This window comes from Rhododendron vialii, chromosome 6a (assembly GCF_030253575.1).
Source record: "Rhododendron vialii isolate Sample 1 chromosome 6a, ASM3025357v1".
Lineage (NCBI taxonomy): Eukaryota > Viridiplantae > Streptophyta > Magnoliopsida > Ericales > Ericaceae > Rhododendron > Rhododendron vialii.
In genome coordinates, this window is record NC_080562.1 from 7,356,975 (window position 1) to 7,372,239 (window position 15,265).

A 15,265-nucleotide genomic window follows, 5' to 3' on the forward strand; every position below is an offset into this window, starting at 1 on the left:
ACAAGTGCTTCTATAAGCATACCTGTCTTTAAAAAATGACTAAATTGTCCAGGATGAAAAGATATAATTTTATAAATCTCAAATCTAATTATGACGGATTATTAGAAATTAAAAAGGAATTTTAAAAGCAAATTTCAGGTAGTTAAAATAAAATTTAAATATTTAACGAAATTTTTATTTATAAAAAATCAGGATCATTACACATACAAGCTTATGTATGAACATGTGGACTAATCAATGGGTTTTTTTTTTCGTGGGAACTGAATCAATGGCCATTCATACAAGTCTTTTCTTTCCACTATAAGATAATCTACCGGTCTTTTTAAATCAAATGCATCGATAGCCGGCATAAGTTCAATGTGGCGCACACATGAGATCACTGGAGGTTTTTTTTTTCCGTTAACTTCAGGTCTCAGAATTAATTGAGGTGCGCATAAATTGTATTTGCAACAATGATGCCTTCTTCCCAGCGTCTCTTCAATCTTCTATGGTAAATATTTTTTTTGCAGCAAATCTTATCTGCGGAACATTGTGCAAAGAAGGTTTTACGAAGGCTAATCGCGGGCGTCCAAAGTGTTTTTGTATGGTCCGGATTGAAAATCAATTGTGACCGATAACAATTAATTGTGACTGGTTAAAATTGAAAACGAATCTCAACCATTGATTGCACAATCCGTGAATAAGTTTCTCTCTTTTTCTTGACAATCATAAAAAAGTTGAAGCATCAAAATTCGAGAATAGCACCAAAAATTCATAACTCTTGTTGTGGAGTTTGAAGTATTCTTTACGGAAGGAGCTGTTTGTATAAGTACTTTGGGGACCATCTTGATTTTCTTGAGTGCTGGAAGTATTCCCAAAATGCCCCACACGTTAACAATTTCAATAGTCCACACTCAACGAGGTGAGAGAGAGACCACGGGGACAGTTGCGGGTGGATGTTGGAGGGTTCGCCGGAGCGGGGAGCTAGTCGCCGGGGTTTTTTCAAGAAAAACAAGACAGGTACACCTGGCCAAATGGGGCAACAGGGCAAGGGCGAGGAATTAAATCTATTATGGTCTAACCCAAATTACATATGTATAAATCAAAAAGAGACAAACTTATATATAAATACGTAAGTGTTCAAAAATAAATAAAAGAGAAGTACAAAAAAAACTTATACTATCTAATACCATATGAGCTTTGGGACTTGAGTTATTAGGATAATCTTGACCATTGAAATGGAATTGGCAGATCCTCCAATTCCCTTTGGATTGAAGAGGAGCTGGACTCTGCTACGGCACGTCATTGTTGGCAACTTACCAATCAAGGTTTAGGTCTTGGATAGACACTTGTTGCTTCCTTCTTGTCTTTTTAGTCTTTGTAATTCTTCAAAGATTAATAAAACTTCTTTTCTCCGTTAAAAAAAAAAAAAAAAACCTGTTGTGCTACGCAGGGGCCCCCCTAGTCCCAACCGCTTTTTATGATTGACCCCCTGGTCCCAATCGCTTTTTAGGATTGATAAGTATGTTTACTTCATTTGTGTGCCTTTATCGTACCTATTTTCATGATCGGAATGGTTTTATATATGATGGAGCTCATCGAGACTAAGTCAAAATTCATGTGAATAACCATCAACACATAACCGCTACAAGATTTATCTCCATGAATATAAATTTGATAGAGTGTCATGAGGGTTTATTTAAGGGGTATTTGCTAGATATTCTATCAGTATAATTTTTGGCATGGTTATGGTCCATCGAGGTGCAAAACTTGAAAGTGTTCAATCATCAAAGTGATCATAAACTCAATTTGTTTTTTAAGTGAAATGTCTGTTACGAAAAGTGCATTGAGTCCTATTAATGTAAGATGATCCATACCTCTGGTTAATTCAGTAATGAATCTCTTCCTCTCTTTTTATTTTACTTAAAAACAACTCCAATATTGGCTTCAAATTTAGAGATGTCAGATGTATTTTAGAAAATCACGTGCCAATTTAATGGCTTTAAAAATTACGTACTCCAACTGATTAATAGGACAAATTTAAAACACCTTAAAGAAAAATTTAACATCTTAGTTTGTCACATGGAAAATTTGACATGAGAAGAGAAATGTCAAATACCCCTTAAGTAATTTATAATTTTTGTGGAATTATTTCAGATGTCACCTTATCAAATTTGATATAATTGGTCGGAGATCCTCTATCGATCTTTCTTCTACCCATTAGGAAGATTTATGAGTTGTATCTCAAAGTTGTACTTGATGGTAAAAAAATTATCAGAGCCGAATATAGTTGTAAGAACAATGGTGCCAATGTCATGAATACTAAGTTCTTTATGCTACTTTGTCCAATTGGTTTTTCGTTTTCGCTTTAAGTGAGAGTATCTAGATATTCGACTTGCGCTTTCTGACTATATTCTGATTAAATCATGTCTAAATCCTGAACAGATACGATGGCGAGGATGTGGTGAAGGTGGAGGAGTTAACCACTTCAGCAACTTTTTTTTTGGCTAATATTTCCGTTTATTTTATTTCTGTCGGTTTTGTTTGTGGCGGGAACACATACTTCACTAGTTCACTGGCGACTATGGAATGGGCACTTTCACTGCTATTGAACAATCCCCAAGTTTTGGAGAAGGCTCGAGCTGAAATTGACAAACGGGTTGGTCACCACCGTCTAATTGCTGAATCAGATACTCCACAGACCTCCCTTATCTCCACTGCATCATCAACGAGACAATGCGGATGTACCCAGCAGCCCCATTACTCTTGTCTCGCGAATCCTCAAAGGATGCGCAGTGGGAGGCTTTCGCATCCCAAGCTTCACTATGCTACTAGTTAACATGTGGGCGATACTGAATGACCCCAGGATTTGGGCTGGCATTGGAGTCAATGATCCAGTGTTTTGATTGGGAAAGTGCGAGTCAGGAGATGGTTGACATGACCGAAGGCAGTGGACTCACCTTGCACAAGGCTCAAGCCTTGATGGCTAAGTGTCGGCCTCAACCGACAATGGTCAACCTGCTTTCGCAAATCTGAAACCCATTTTGGGACAAGATTGCCTCTCGAGGCTACAAGAAACTCGTTTCTTCTTTGCTGGATCTGTCGAGTTCTACATGACTCTGTCGGTTATGCCTAGAGGTCTAGAACTTGGAACAAATGGCGCACGGTGCACCCATTTAAGATCATTTTCCCTTCTAGAAACGATTGTTCCTCTCTCGCAGTGTGTTCTCCGAATAAACCGAGCACCATACCGCTGCCCTGGCCTATATGCTTTCACCATTATTATTCTCTCTTGCACACTCTTTCTATTTTTATGCTGCACAAGTTGGTGGTCCTCTTACCCAATTCGAGATCTTTGCACAAACCCCAATTGATCTTTCGCACTCTTCTTTAGGAATTATATTTATGTATTGCCTTTGTGTATATCTACATAAACCTATACTATATTTTACCAGAAAAATGTTAACCCATACAGGAAAACCATCACTGGAAACTCAAATAGTACATGTTTTCTAGGGATAGAAATACAACAGTACAACAGTGCTACGTGCACGAGAAAAAAACACAAGAAGAAACACAACCAATCTCTAGCCGTCTATTGTTATAATGAAGCATGAACCGAAAAATTTGTTGTTCAAACCGCCATTCCCTAAATCCGAGGGGGCTATACGCATCATGCCCATAATTTGCTGTTCAGAATTTGACTTTGACTACATAATTTTATACTACTATCTATAACTGTTTTGCCTTTGGGTTTAAGTGGGATGTCTGTTACGAAAATCATGCACTGCTCTCTTCTTTAGGAATATCTATATATATAAACATAGTACTATAGTTTACCAGAAAAATGTTAACCCATACAGGAAAACCATCGCTGGAAACTCAAATAAATGTTTTCTAGGGGTAGAAATATGTATTGGCGTAGAAAAATGAAGCGTGAACCGAATAATTTGTTGTTCACACTGCCATTCCCTAAATTCAAGGGGGCTACGCATCATGCCCAAAATTTGTTCAAAATTTGAACGTGACTACATAATTTTATATTACTATCTCTCACTGTTTTGCCTTTGGGTTTAGACTTTATCAAATGTATTTTCCATTACTAAATCATGCACTGCCTCCCAACACTTTTCAACGCCAAAATTGAAAGCCGACACTGGCATTGGCAGCGTTTTGTGGCGTCCATGGGCTTCTTGTCTCTTCCATCAATTCAACATTGTGTTCATGCTTATTTGTAATGTCAGTAATTGAACTACCATACAACTCAAACATCAAGGCAAGATTCTCTCTTTGAATTTTTATATGCATCGCTAATACTCCCTTCCTTCCTAAATGAAAATTCACTTTCCCTATTACGGAGATCTTAAAAACTGTCAATATTTTTCAATTTACAATAATTTATATATGTATTATGAATCTTGTTTGATAGGATAAATTTTGATGAATTTTATAAGACAAAAAATTTATAGTTATTTAGAAGGAGTACTAAATTATCACCTCCACCATTTTTCCCTCTAGTTGACCAAACTATGGCTGCTGCTCAATACCTCCTCTGCTTTGCTCTACTTGTAGCCTTGTACACTTTCACCAGACACTGCCGTAACAAGATCAGAAACCTCCCACCAAGCCCTTTCCCGGCCCTACCCATACTCGGCCACCTCTACCTCTTCAGAAAGCCCCTCCAACGGGCCTTATCCGACATCTCGGCCCATTTCGGCCCGGTGCTCCTCCTCTACTTCGGCTCCCGTCCAGTCCTTCTGATCTCTTCTCCGTCCGCTGCGGAAGAATGCTTCGGCAGAAACGACGTTGTATTCGCCAGCCGCCCGCGTCTCCTCGCCGGGAAAGTCGTAGGCGACGGCTACACCACCATGGCGTGGGCCCCGTACGGCGAGAACTGGCGGAAGCTCCGCCGCATCTGCTCCGTCGAGATCCTCTCGTCCCACAGCCTCCAACTGCTCGGAGGCTTACGCGCCGACGAGGTCAGGTTGTTGCTCCGCCGGCTGTGGCGGATTGGCGGAGATCAGGCGGTGGATATGAAGGCTTTTCTCTTCGAGATGGTTCTGAATGTGATGATGAGGATGATAGCCGGAAAAAGGTATTGCTTGATTTAGGTGTCAATTTGTTGATGATTTTAAAAGGAATAGTCCTGTCTTGGATCAGGGGGCCGCTCTCTACTTGAGATCAAACAGGGGCACAGCAGCGGATAAAAAAAAAAAAAAAAAACAGGGGCACAGCAGGCTGTTGAATAGTCATGTCTGCTGTGCTCTCCATTTTCATCCGAAGTTGGGAAATGTCATTTGAACCGTTCATTGTTTAGATTTAGACGCCAGCATCTACCCTGTTCATTTGCTTAAGAAAAATGTGATTTGTTTATTGGATCTAGATATCTCTGATAAACTTGATTTTTTACGGGGCTGTTGTACGCATCAAAGTCTACAAAGTAAATGGTTCAAATCATGTTTTCGAGCTAGAACAACACCTAGGCCCCCTTTGGATGGAGTGATTTCAGAGGAAAGAAAGAAATGAAAAGATTGTGCTTTCTTAAGAAATTATCCATTTGGATTGAACATTTTGGTGAGAAATAAAAAGAAAAGTACAAAGAGAAAATGTTTTAAGTGGCTCTTCTCCTTTCTTTTCTCCTTCTTTCTCACCATCCAAAGGAGGTGCTAGGGCACAGGGGGGGAGGGGGGTGCCCCCCAAGGGGGCAGCAGCGTGCTGCTGTGCCTCGTTTGTGGGTCCACCCAGGTCTCGTTCCGATGATCGGAAGTGTTCATTTTGTAGAGCTCGTCAATTAGAACAACTATGCAAAAAATTAATTTAATTGGATATCATTAAGTACGTCCAAGGGTTACAGTGGATTTGATCCAGTGTTTCGGATCCATCCTTGTCAAGATAAAAAGATTTCGATTAGGCACTTAATGATATCCAATTAAGCTTATTTTTCGCATAGTTGTTCTCCTCGACGAGCTCTACAAAGCGAACGCTTCCGATCATGGGAGCGAGACCAGGGTGGGCCTACAAACAAGGCACAGCAGCACGCAGCACCCCCCAGGCACAACAACCTGTTGTGCTGCGAGGCCCCCTGGTCCTTATCGCTTTTTAGGATTGACCCCCCTGGGCCCAATCGTTTTTTTAGGATTGACCCCCTGGTCCAAATGCTTTTTAGGATTGATCGGTATGTTTTCTTCATTTATGTGTCTTTATCGTACCTATTTTCATGATTGGAATGGTTTATATATGATGGAGCTCATCGAGACTAAGTCAAAATTCATGTGAACATCAATCAACACATAACGCTACAAGATTTATCTCCATGTATATAAATTTGATAAAGTGTCAAGAGGGGTTTTTTTTCCCAATATAAATGTTCTCTGTTATCACGTTGCTAGATAATCTCTCAGTATAATTTTTGTCATGTTTATGGTCCATGGAGGTGTAAAATATGAAAGTGTTCAATCATCAAAGTGAGCATAGAAAAAACCCTCGAATGGGCAAACTTAATTTGTTTTTCACGTGAGATGTCTATTACGAAAAGCGCATTGAGTCATATTAATGTAAGATGATCCATATCTCTGGTTGATTCAGTTATGAATCTCCTCTCTTTTTATTTTACTTAAAAGCAACTCCAATATTGGCTTCAAATGTATTTTGGAAAATCACGTCCAATTTAACAGCTTTAAAAATTACGTACTCCAACTAATTAATAGGTCAAATTCAAAACACTTTTAAAGAAAAATTTAAGTAACATCTAAGTTTGTCACATGGCAAATTTGACATGAGAAGAGAAATGTTAAATACCACTTTAAGTAATTTACAATTTTGGTGGAATTATTGCAGATGCCAACTTATCAAATTTGATATAATTGGTTGGAGATCCTCTATCGATCTTTGTTCTACCCGTCAGGGAGATTTATGAGTGTACTTGACGGTCAAAAATTATCAGAGCCGAATATAGTTGTAAGAACAATGGTGCAGATGTCATGAATACTAGCTACTTTGTCAAATTGGTTTTTTCGTTTTTGTTTCAAGTGAGTATCTATGCTCTGTGTGCGCTTTCTGACTATATTATGATTAAATCGTGTCTAAATCCCCAACAGATATGACGGCGAGGATGCGGTGAAGGTGGAGGAGCTATTCCGAAGTGAAGGGGCAAATATGGGGGATTTCTTGCCCATTTTGAGGTGGGTTGGAGTGGGAGGCTTTGAGAAGAAGTTGATGGCATTGAAGGAGAAAAGAGATGTGTTTGTGCAGGAATTGATAGAAGACAATCGGAGAAGAATGTGGGGTGGTAGTGGTGGTGGTGAGGTGGAAGGAAAGAAGACGATGGTTGAGATGTTGTTGACACTGCAAGAATCGGAGCCTGAGTATTACACAGATCAGATGATCAGAGGCATCATGAAGGTAAGAATCCCCGCTCTAATTTCGTTCATTCTGGTCTACTATCTTACTGGCAGATATTTCTGGAAGCAATTTTGCCATAAAAAAAGAAGAAGAAGAAGAGTGTGTTTTCCAACTTGTAAAACTTGATGGCCCTATGGGTTTGAAGCCAAGAACTTATATGTGCAACCCAAAGCTCTAACCTCTTCAGCAACATTTTTTGATCAACTAACCACTTCAGCAACTAACATCCTTTAAAAGAGGATAATTATTCTATATACTATTACAGCATTACATCATTTTCTACTTGCCCCATTTGGATGGCGCGTGCTATATGTGATATGTCATTAAAACACTAATGTTTGAAATCGGTATATTAGGGAAGCATCTCTCCAAGGATTGATAAAGTAGAAATATTCTTGTTATTTCTCTGACTCATCTTCCTAACAAAGTGGATCCCACTCTAGTCTCATTTTCAAACAAAATAAGACGGCTAACTTTTTTCTTTATTAGCCCCACCATATATAGAAGAAACATATGTCTTCTAGGCCCCAATTTGATAATTGATAAAAAAGATAAATTCTGTGATTGATGAGTGATTACAGTGCTCCTGGAGCACCGCCACATGGTGCTCCCAGACCCTTCTCCATCACACGATTGCGTGGTGGATAAGGGCCATGGAACACCATCACACTCATATCTAGTGAAGAAAGGCTTTGGAGCACCACGAGGCGGTGCTCCGATAATAGTAGACAAGTTTTCATGATTGATTCCCTGAATTTAACTATTGCAAAACGGACCCAGAATATCATGTAAAGTTATGAGATTGTAATTGTTTCGTCAATGTTTCATCAGAATATGGATCATGATCTATCTGTTGGAATATGGTAGTCTGTTAGAGAGTTAGTTGATCCCAGTTTTAGTATGATGTTAGTTTCTGCCGTACAAATTAAGCTTCAGAACAAATTCCAGCAGACACACCCCATTCCTCCTTCGATCCAATCCCTTGGGTTCACATGCTATGGCAGCGGATATTATTGGGCAAAATATATGGGAATCGGAAAGAATGGCTGCTATTTCAACATGTTATATTGATACGAAATCCTGACGACTGACGTAGTATATTCCCCCATGCACAAAAGAAAAAGAAAAGGAACATGTCGAAACATAGAAATATGGTACCAAAGTGTAAGATAGTATACTATTCCGTTCGTGTGATGTTTGGTCATGACATTGACCAGAAAATCATTTTAGTTCATGTGGAGCGAGAAAACCCTATTGTCTTGGTTTTTATAAATGCCTGGTCAAAAACTGAGATTGTGGATTCAAATACCTACAGCATTGAGTTTAAGCAGGTGAAAAATTCTTCTCTTTTTTTATGTTGAGCTAATACGTACATTTAATTTGTATCTGTAGGTTCTGTTTGTGACCGGAACAGATACTTCACGGGCGACTATGGAATGGGCACTTTCACTTCTATTGAATAATCCCCAAGTTTTAGAGAAGGCTCGAACTGAAATTGACATACAAGTTGGTAACGGCCGTCTAATCGATGAATCAGATATCACAGACCTCCCTTATCTCCGCTGCATCATCAACGAGACACTGCGGATGTACCCAGCAGCTCCATTACTGGCGCCTCGTGAGTCCTCGGAGGACTGCACAGTGGGAGGCTTTTCCATCCCACGTGGCACTATGCTACTGGTGAACATGTGGGCCATACAGAATGACCCCAAGATATGGGTGGAGCCGGGGAAGTTCATGCCAGAGAGATTTGAAGGCGTCGAGGGGTCAAGACATGGGTTTATGTTTGTGCCTTTTGGGTCAGGAAGGAGGGCTTGTCCCGGTGAGGGTTTAGCACTTCGTATGGCTGGGCTGACATTGGGGTCACTGATCCAGTGCTTTGATTGGGAAAGAACGGGTAAGGAGATGGTTGACATGACTGAAGGCATTAGACTCACCTTCCACAAGGCTCAACCCTTGATGGCTAAGTGTAGGCCTCGTCCAACAATGGTCAACCTTCTTTCACAAATTTGAAACCCATTTTGGTTCTCAAGCCTACGTGAAGATCGGAAGTGGTTCTACTTCGAAGAATCGGTCAAGTTCCTCATGCCGACTAGAACTTGGCTTGAGAACCAAAATGGGTTTCAAATTTGGCTAGATCGGAAGTGGTTCTACGTCTAGAACTTGGCTTTTGTTTACCTCTGCACGACTATTTCCTTTATAAAGAGCTTTACCGCCGGTCCATTTGTTCAGTCTTGCGTCAGCAAAAATTTCTGACTGCACATGGTGTAGTGTATTTGTTGACAAATTGTTTTTTTTTTTTCTTTAAAAGGATTGGAAGACCGACCAGTGTAGCTTCTCCACATGGGCATGACCAATGAGGTTCCCACTCACTATGGCATGTGTAGTTGTTTATCGATTGGCAATTATCTCCAGGAATGTAAACTATTTTGTTAACCAATTTGTATTTCATCATCTCATGCTCATAATGTAACAAAATTGAAATGTCAAATTAGGCCTGTCAATAGGCCGGATTTCATCCGAATCCGATCCTGTGCTGAGAGAAATGAGGTGGTTTTGGGAACCCCATGTGAAATGAGAAAGGTGTTTTTGTGTGTAATGCTTTGGGTTGTTTTCGAAAATGCCTTGTCAAGAGTCTTAGATCAAGGTTTCAAATTTGGTAATGTATACACTTTGAGCTATTGAAAAAGTCTTTTCATTTTTCTGTTGAGCTACTCTAGAACTGGAGTATTTCGTTTTATTTGTACCTAAAGGTTCTATTTGCTTCAGGAATTGATACTTCTGTTGCGGCTATGGAGTTGGCACTGTCACTTCTATTGAACAATCTCCAAGTTTTACACAAGGCTAGCTCAAAATTGACTTACAAGTGGGTTGATGTCGTCTGATTGATGAATCAGACTTATCTGATCTCCCTATTTCTGCAGTATCATCAGCAAGACAATGCGTATGTACCCACCAGGCCCATTACTATTTCCCCATGAGTACTCAGAGGAGTGCAGAAGGAGGCTTCCACACCCTGCGATGCACTATGCTACTGGTGAATGTTTGGGCCATACACAATGACCGCAAGAATTGGACAGAGCCGAGGAAGTTCATGCCAGAGAGATTTGAAGGAGTAGTTAAGACTCAAGAGATGGTTGTCCTGGGGAGGTTTTAGCACTTCGTACAGTTGGGTTGGCATTGCGGTCACTGATCCAGTGCTTTGATTGGGAAAATGTGGGTGAGGAGATGGTTGACATGTCTGAGGGCACTCAAATCAATTTGTCCAAGGCTCAACCCTTGATGGCTAAGTGTAGGCCTCAACCGACAGTGGTCAACCTTATTTCGCAAATCCGACACCCATTTCGGTAGATAATAGTGCCACTCGAGGCTACAAGAATCTCGGAAGTGTTTCTCCTTTGCTGGATCTGTCGAGTTCCTCATGCCTCTGTTGATTATGCCTAGATGGCTAGAAGTCTAGAACTTGGCTTGTTCCGCTCCGCACAATTACGTCCTTTGTCAAGAACTTTTGTAAGTGTTTAGAGACTGCATTTGTTTCTAGTCTTCAGTTTCTCAGCTTTTGTAAGTTTTTTAGAGATTGCCTTTGTTTCTAGTCTTCAGTTTCTCAGCTTTTGCCTTTGTTTCTAGTCTGAGAAACTTTCTAGTCTTCAGTTTCTCAGCTTTTGTAAGTTTTTTAGAGACTGCCTTTGTTTCTAGTCTTCAGTTTCTCAGCTTTTGTAAGTTGTGTCCGGAATTTTTTGTTCACACCGCCGTTCTGTAAATCCGAGTGGCTTACACATCATGCCCAAAATTTGCTGTTCAAAATTTGACCTTGACTACATAATTTTATACTATCTGTCACTTTTTTGCCTTTGGGTTTAGACTTTATCAAATGTATTCCATTACTAAAATCATGCAATTGTCTCCCCACGCCTTCACGTGATGAATTTTTTTTTCTGTTCATCATTCACATCTGGTCACTGCTTATAAACAAATATAAGAGCCCAAGACTTGCTGGCTTATAAATATTTTATGCGTCCTGTTTACTTTTACCTCTTCGTCATCTTCATCAATCCATGGAAGCCACTTTGTTCATATACTTTTCTCTGTTTCTCTCCTTCTGTATCTTGCCGTTTGATCGTGTCGTTTCCGTATCAAAAATAATTAATAAAACGAAACAATTACTACTACTCAAATGAACAGTGGTAAATATTTCGAGTATCGCTCCACAGGGATTATAAGGCTGAGTTACAGTTTTTCCAATTAATTTCTATCTTAATCCAAGAAAATATGATTGATTGATAGTTTCCTAAAATTATTAAACAGTAATTAAAGTGTAGAAAAGAGTTGATGGGAAAAAGCTCTATGGTTTCGAATCCACTTTTCCCTCTCGTAACATAAATATGTTTCGATTACAGGTTAACTATTCGAATCAGTTCGGATACCGTAGGATTGCAAGCCCTAGCGATATCTCCTAAAGATAATTTATGAATCACCAATCAGTATGGACTATCTCCGCCTAGCACAAATCGTCTTATTAGCATGAATCGTCTTATTAGCACGAACTGTCTCTAATCAAGTATGGATCGTCTCATCGGCACGACTCGTCTTACATAGTATAATCCATCTAACCAGTTATCACAAAACAATTAAAACCGTTGTACGAACGTGCATAAAACCTAGGATTTCATACACAAGATTTGCTGGAAAGAAATAACATTATAAATAAATCCTTGAAAGTCATACAACCGTGATTCGAATAATAAAACCTAAATCAAAACATAAAAGGATTACTCAGAGTTCGAGTTTCATCTACACCCTAGAAGAAGGAGTTAGCCGGCCATGAGGATGAGCATCTCAGTTGATGTTTTCCCACTCGAAGCCGCTGCGTCCTTCGGCCGTCCAATTTCTTAACCCCGATCCCAAGCTGACTGCCGAAGGCAGGGGGATGAATAGTACATATATTAGTACCATTGTAATCGCATAGTGGGTCCCTTGGGCTTTATGAAATAACGCATCAGCAATTCTTCATTCAACCATTTTGCACTTTGAGCCCAACTTTCATTAAACTCTTCTTTTTATCCAATATCTTGGACAACAAGCTCGAGCAACCTATAAACAAAATAGAAGCAAAATAAATATCAAATAACAAATATAAATGACTAACAAGTATAATTTGGAGAGCCAAAATATCAATATTTCAGCACTTATCAAACACATACTTCACAAGCTCCGAAACCATCCCCCAACCCCCTTCCCAGCTCTACCCTTGATCGGCCACCTCCACCTCTTGAAGAAACCAATCCACAGAACTTTATCCAGTCTCTCCAACCATTACGGTCCCGTACTTTTCCTCCGGTTCAGGTTCCGCCGCATCCTCGTGATCACCTCCCAATCAACAGCTGAAGAATGCTTCACAAAGCACGATATCGTGTTTGCCAACCGCCCTCGCCTGCTCCCCGGAAAACACCTCGGCTACAACTACACCTCGATAGTTTGGGCACCCTACGACGACCACTGGCGAAACGTCCGCCGGATCACTTCCCTGGAAATTCTCTCCTCTCACCGCCTGCAAATGCTGTCTCACATCCGTCTTGACGAGGCCCAGACTCTTGTCCGCCGCCTGTTTTGCGTTTCCACTGGAAACCCAGAACAGGCGGTGGACGTGGAAATGAAGTCAGCCTTCTTTGAGTTCGTCTTCAATGCCATGATGAGGATGATTGTTGGAAATCCAGTCTTCAAAATGATGAAAGTGATGGCGTAGTCTCTTCAAACTTGGAACGGTAGAAGCATTTGAGTCACGTTAGGAGAACGCTTTCCTAAAGACAGTATTTGCCCTCACCAAAAGGTGTGCACCGAGTTACAGCAAATCCGCCTTCAAGATAAATCGAATCCGAACTCTAGGTTCTTTCTGTTTGCGATTACACAAACGAAGACAGACAGAATATCCTCTAAGCAAATGCAAAAGAACCACGAACTGATACTTTATTTTGAGATATAACGGAATATCAGTTTGCCATTTCTAGGAAGAGAATGTGTAGAGAGAAAGAGAGCAATTCGATCAGTATGGAATTTCCGATGTATCGAATGACTTAACTAATGGTCTATATATAGATTTATAGGCACCCTTATGTGGAAGGTTGTGTCTTTAGAAGAAACACACATTAGAATAATCATGTCTTTTAAAGACACTAGTTAGAAAATGTCATGTCTATTGAAGACATTTAATTAGAAGGAAACATGCCTCTTGGTAAGCACCATTTCATGAAACATTTAATTAGAAAGGTCATGCCTCTTGAAGACACCCCCATGTTTCACATTCTTTCCCAAACGAACACACCCTAATTTAATGGGTGTTACAATCATTTACATAAAGTCACAACTCATGCGAAAAAAGTGTAGCAACCTTTCACAAAATCTCACTCAGCACCTTTCCAATAATTCCAAACTAAAATCCAATTTATTTTGAAAAAACTCCAACAATGATTGCTGGAAAGAGCTATTTCCATGATTAAGATGATGCTATTTCCATGATTAAGATGATCTAGTTGCGATAGGAGCAATGTTGCCTATAAATTGGTAGAGAGTCGAGACTAACTGGGTCTTTCGATAGGAAATTCAAAAAGTTTGCGTGGGACAAAAAAAAATTCAACCGAAAATGCAAGATTTGTTCTTATATATGGGGTTTCACAAACATTAAATCAATAACTAAATTGGCTTCACCTAATTTTCAGCTTGAATATTTTTGATGTCATGTATTTGTGCTTTTACTGTAAAGCCTTCCTTCGGAAGGATACAATTCAGATGACCTTCATTGTGCTATGCCAAATTGAAACTTGAAAATCCCAATTTCCTTGGTCCAAATTCTTAAGAGAAACAGATATCTAGGTTGTTTGTTAACTCGTCGTAGCTCTAATCTGCCATAGATTCCTTAGGCCTCTATTTTCAAACAATTAGCATAACAACTCCGCTCTCTAATGATGCAGGTTCTATTTTATTAAACATTTTTAAAAAAATAATAAAATTTCCTACTTTAAACATTATTAAGTATTTTTATTGAACATTTTCAAACATATATCCGGTTTAAACATTTTAAAGATAAACTGAATTTATTTTATCCAAATAATATAGGTACATAATTTAACATTTTAAAATTTCATAATTTTTAAAAATATAACATAAATATAATAAAGCACTTAAAAAACGAAATGTTAATATTTTATTTATTTTATATAATTATTATATTAGTTAAATAATTTTTGATTAATCATGTGTGAAAAAAAAATAAAAGTTGAATTTCATAATTATATATTTAATTTAATGAATAATCTAATTTAATACTGCACAAGGGCAAAAGAGTCATTTAACAATTTTTTACATCATCCACCATTCCTTATACCCTCAATTTATCCTCCATCCAAATCAAGTATTATTTAATCCCCTTCTCTAATGTCTCATCCAAACAACCTAGCTACTATTTTTTTTTTTTTTTGAATCAGTCAATTTCATTACACCCGAAGGTGAAGATTACATCGCAAAACACAGGAGTGCACCAAACTACCTAATCCGGGAACCTAGGACACCCTGCAAAAGCAAATCAACACTAGGTGCCGATATGAAAATCCCGTCCGGGACAAGACAGAAAGATCTCAAAAGAAATCCCAGCACAAACCATTACACAACAAGGAGCAGATGTAATTGAAAACAACAAACAGAATACAAGCGTAAAAGAAGAACTAGCCCTCATGGACAGACCATATCGGCCACCGGCCGACTTGAACAAAGACCACGGCGGCCAAAGACCAGACCCTCCATCACACCCGATTTGCCGTTGACGGCCCAGAACTACCAAACCGGTGCTGTTACAAAGACCCCCAACACCGGCAACACAGTTGCTACTATCGGA

At 39.3% G+C, this 15,265-nt stretch overlaps 2 protein-coding genes and 1 pseudogene across 4 annotated transcripts; all 3 read left to right on the plus strand.

Annotated features, from left to right (window-relative positions):
* Window positions 1-452: 452 nt before the first annotated feature.
* On the plus strand, window positions 453-3,083 carry LOC131328335 ((+)-piperitol/(+)-sesamin synthase CYP81Q1-like; annotated as a pseudogene).
* A 1,370-nt stretch (window positions 3,084-4,453) lies between these two features.
* Window positions 4,454-11,483, plus strand: LOC131331292 (cytochrome P450 81Q32-like). 3 transcript variants are annotated; one of them, XR_009201347.1, is made up of 5 exons: window positions 4,454-5,074; window positions 7,077-7,380; window positions 8,773-9,453; window positions 10,150-10,877; window positions 11,032-11,483. XR_009201347.1 is itself a non-coding variant. In XM_058365177.1 (3 exons), exons 1-3 carry the CDS (start codon window positions 4,509-4,511, stop codon window positions 9,391-9,393), a joined length of 1,491 nt encoding a protein of 496 aa, XP_058221160.1. In that variant the 5' UTR covers window positions 4,454-4,508; the 3' UTR covers window positions 9,394-9,979. The 3 variants fall into 3 exon arrangements, 1 of the variants encoding a protein (XP_058221160.1); XR_009201346.1 differs by having other exon boundaries at window positions 10,150-11,483; XM_058365177.1 differs by lacking the exons at window positions 10,150-10,877; window positions 11,032-11,483 and having other exon boundaries at window positions 8,773-9,979.
* Window positions 11,484-12,517: 1,034 nt separating this feature from the next.
* On the plus strand, window positions 12,518-13,123 carry LOC131328337 (isoflavone 3'-hydroxylase-like). The gene has a single exon (XM_058361288.1). It carries the CDS (start codon window positions 12,518-12,520, stop codon window positions 13,121-13,123), a length of 606 nt encoding a protein of 201 aa, XP_058217271.1.
* The last annotated feature ends 2,142 nt before the right edge of the window (window positions 13,124-15,265 follow it).

Coding starts and splice junctions, on each gene's coding strand:
- LOC131331292 (XM_058365177.1), top strand. CDS start 4,509: ATGGCTGCTGCTCAATACCTCCTCTGCTTTGCTCTACTTGTAGCCTTG. Junction 5,075..7,076: donor AGGATGATAGCCGGAAAAAG/GTATTGCTTGAT, acceptor AATCCCCAACAG/ATATGACGGCGAGGATGCGG. Junction 7,381..8,772: donor TGATCAGAGGCATCATGAAG/GTAAGAATCCCC, acceptor TTGTATCTGTAG/GTTCTGTTTGTGACCGGAAC.
- LOC131328337 (XM_058361288.1), top strand. CDS start 12,518: ATGACTAACAAGTATAATTTGGAGAGCCAAAATATCAATATTTCAGCA.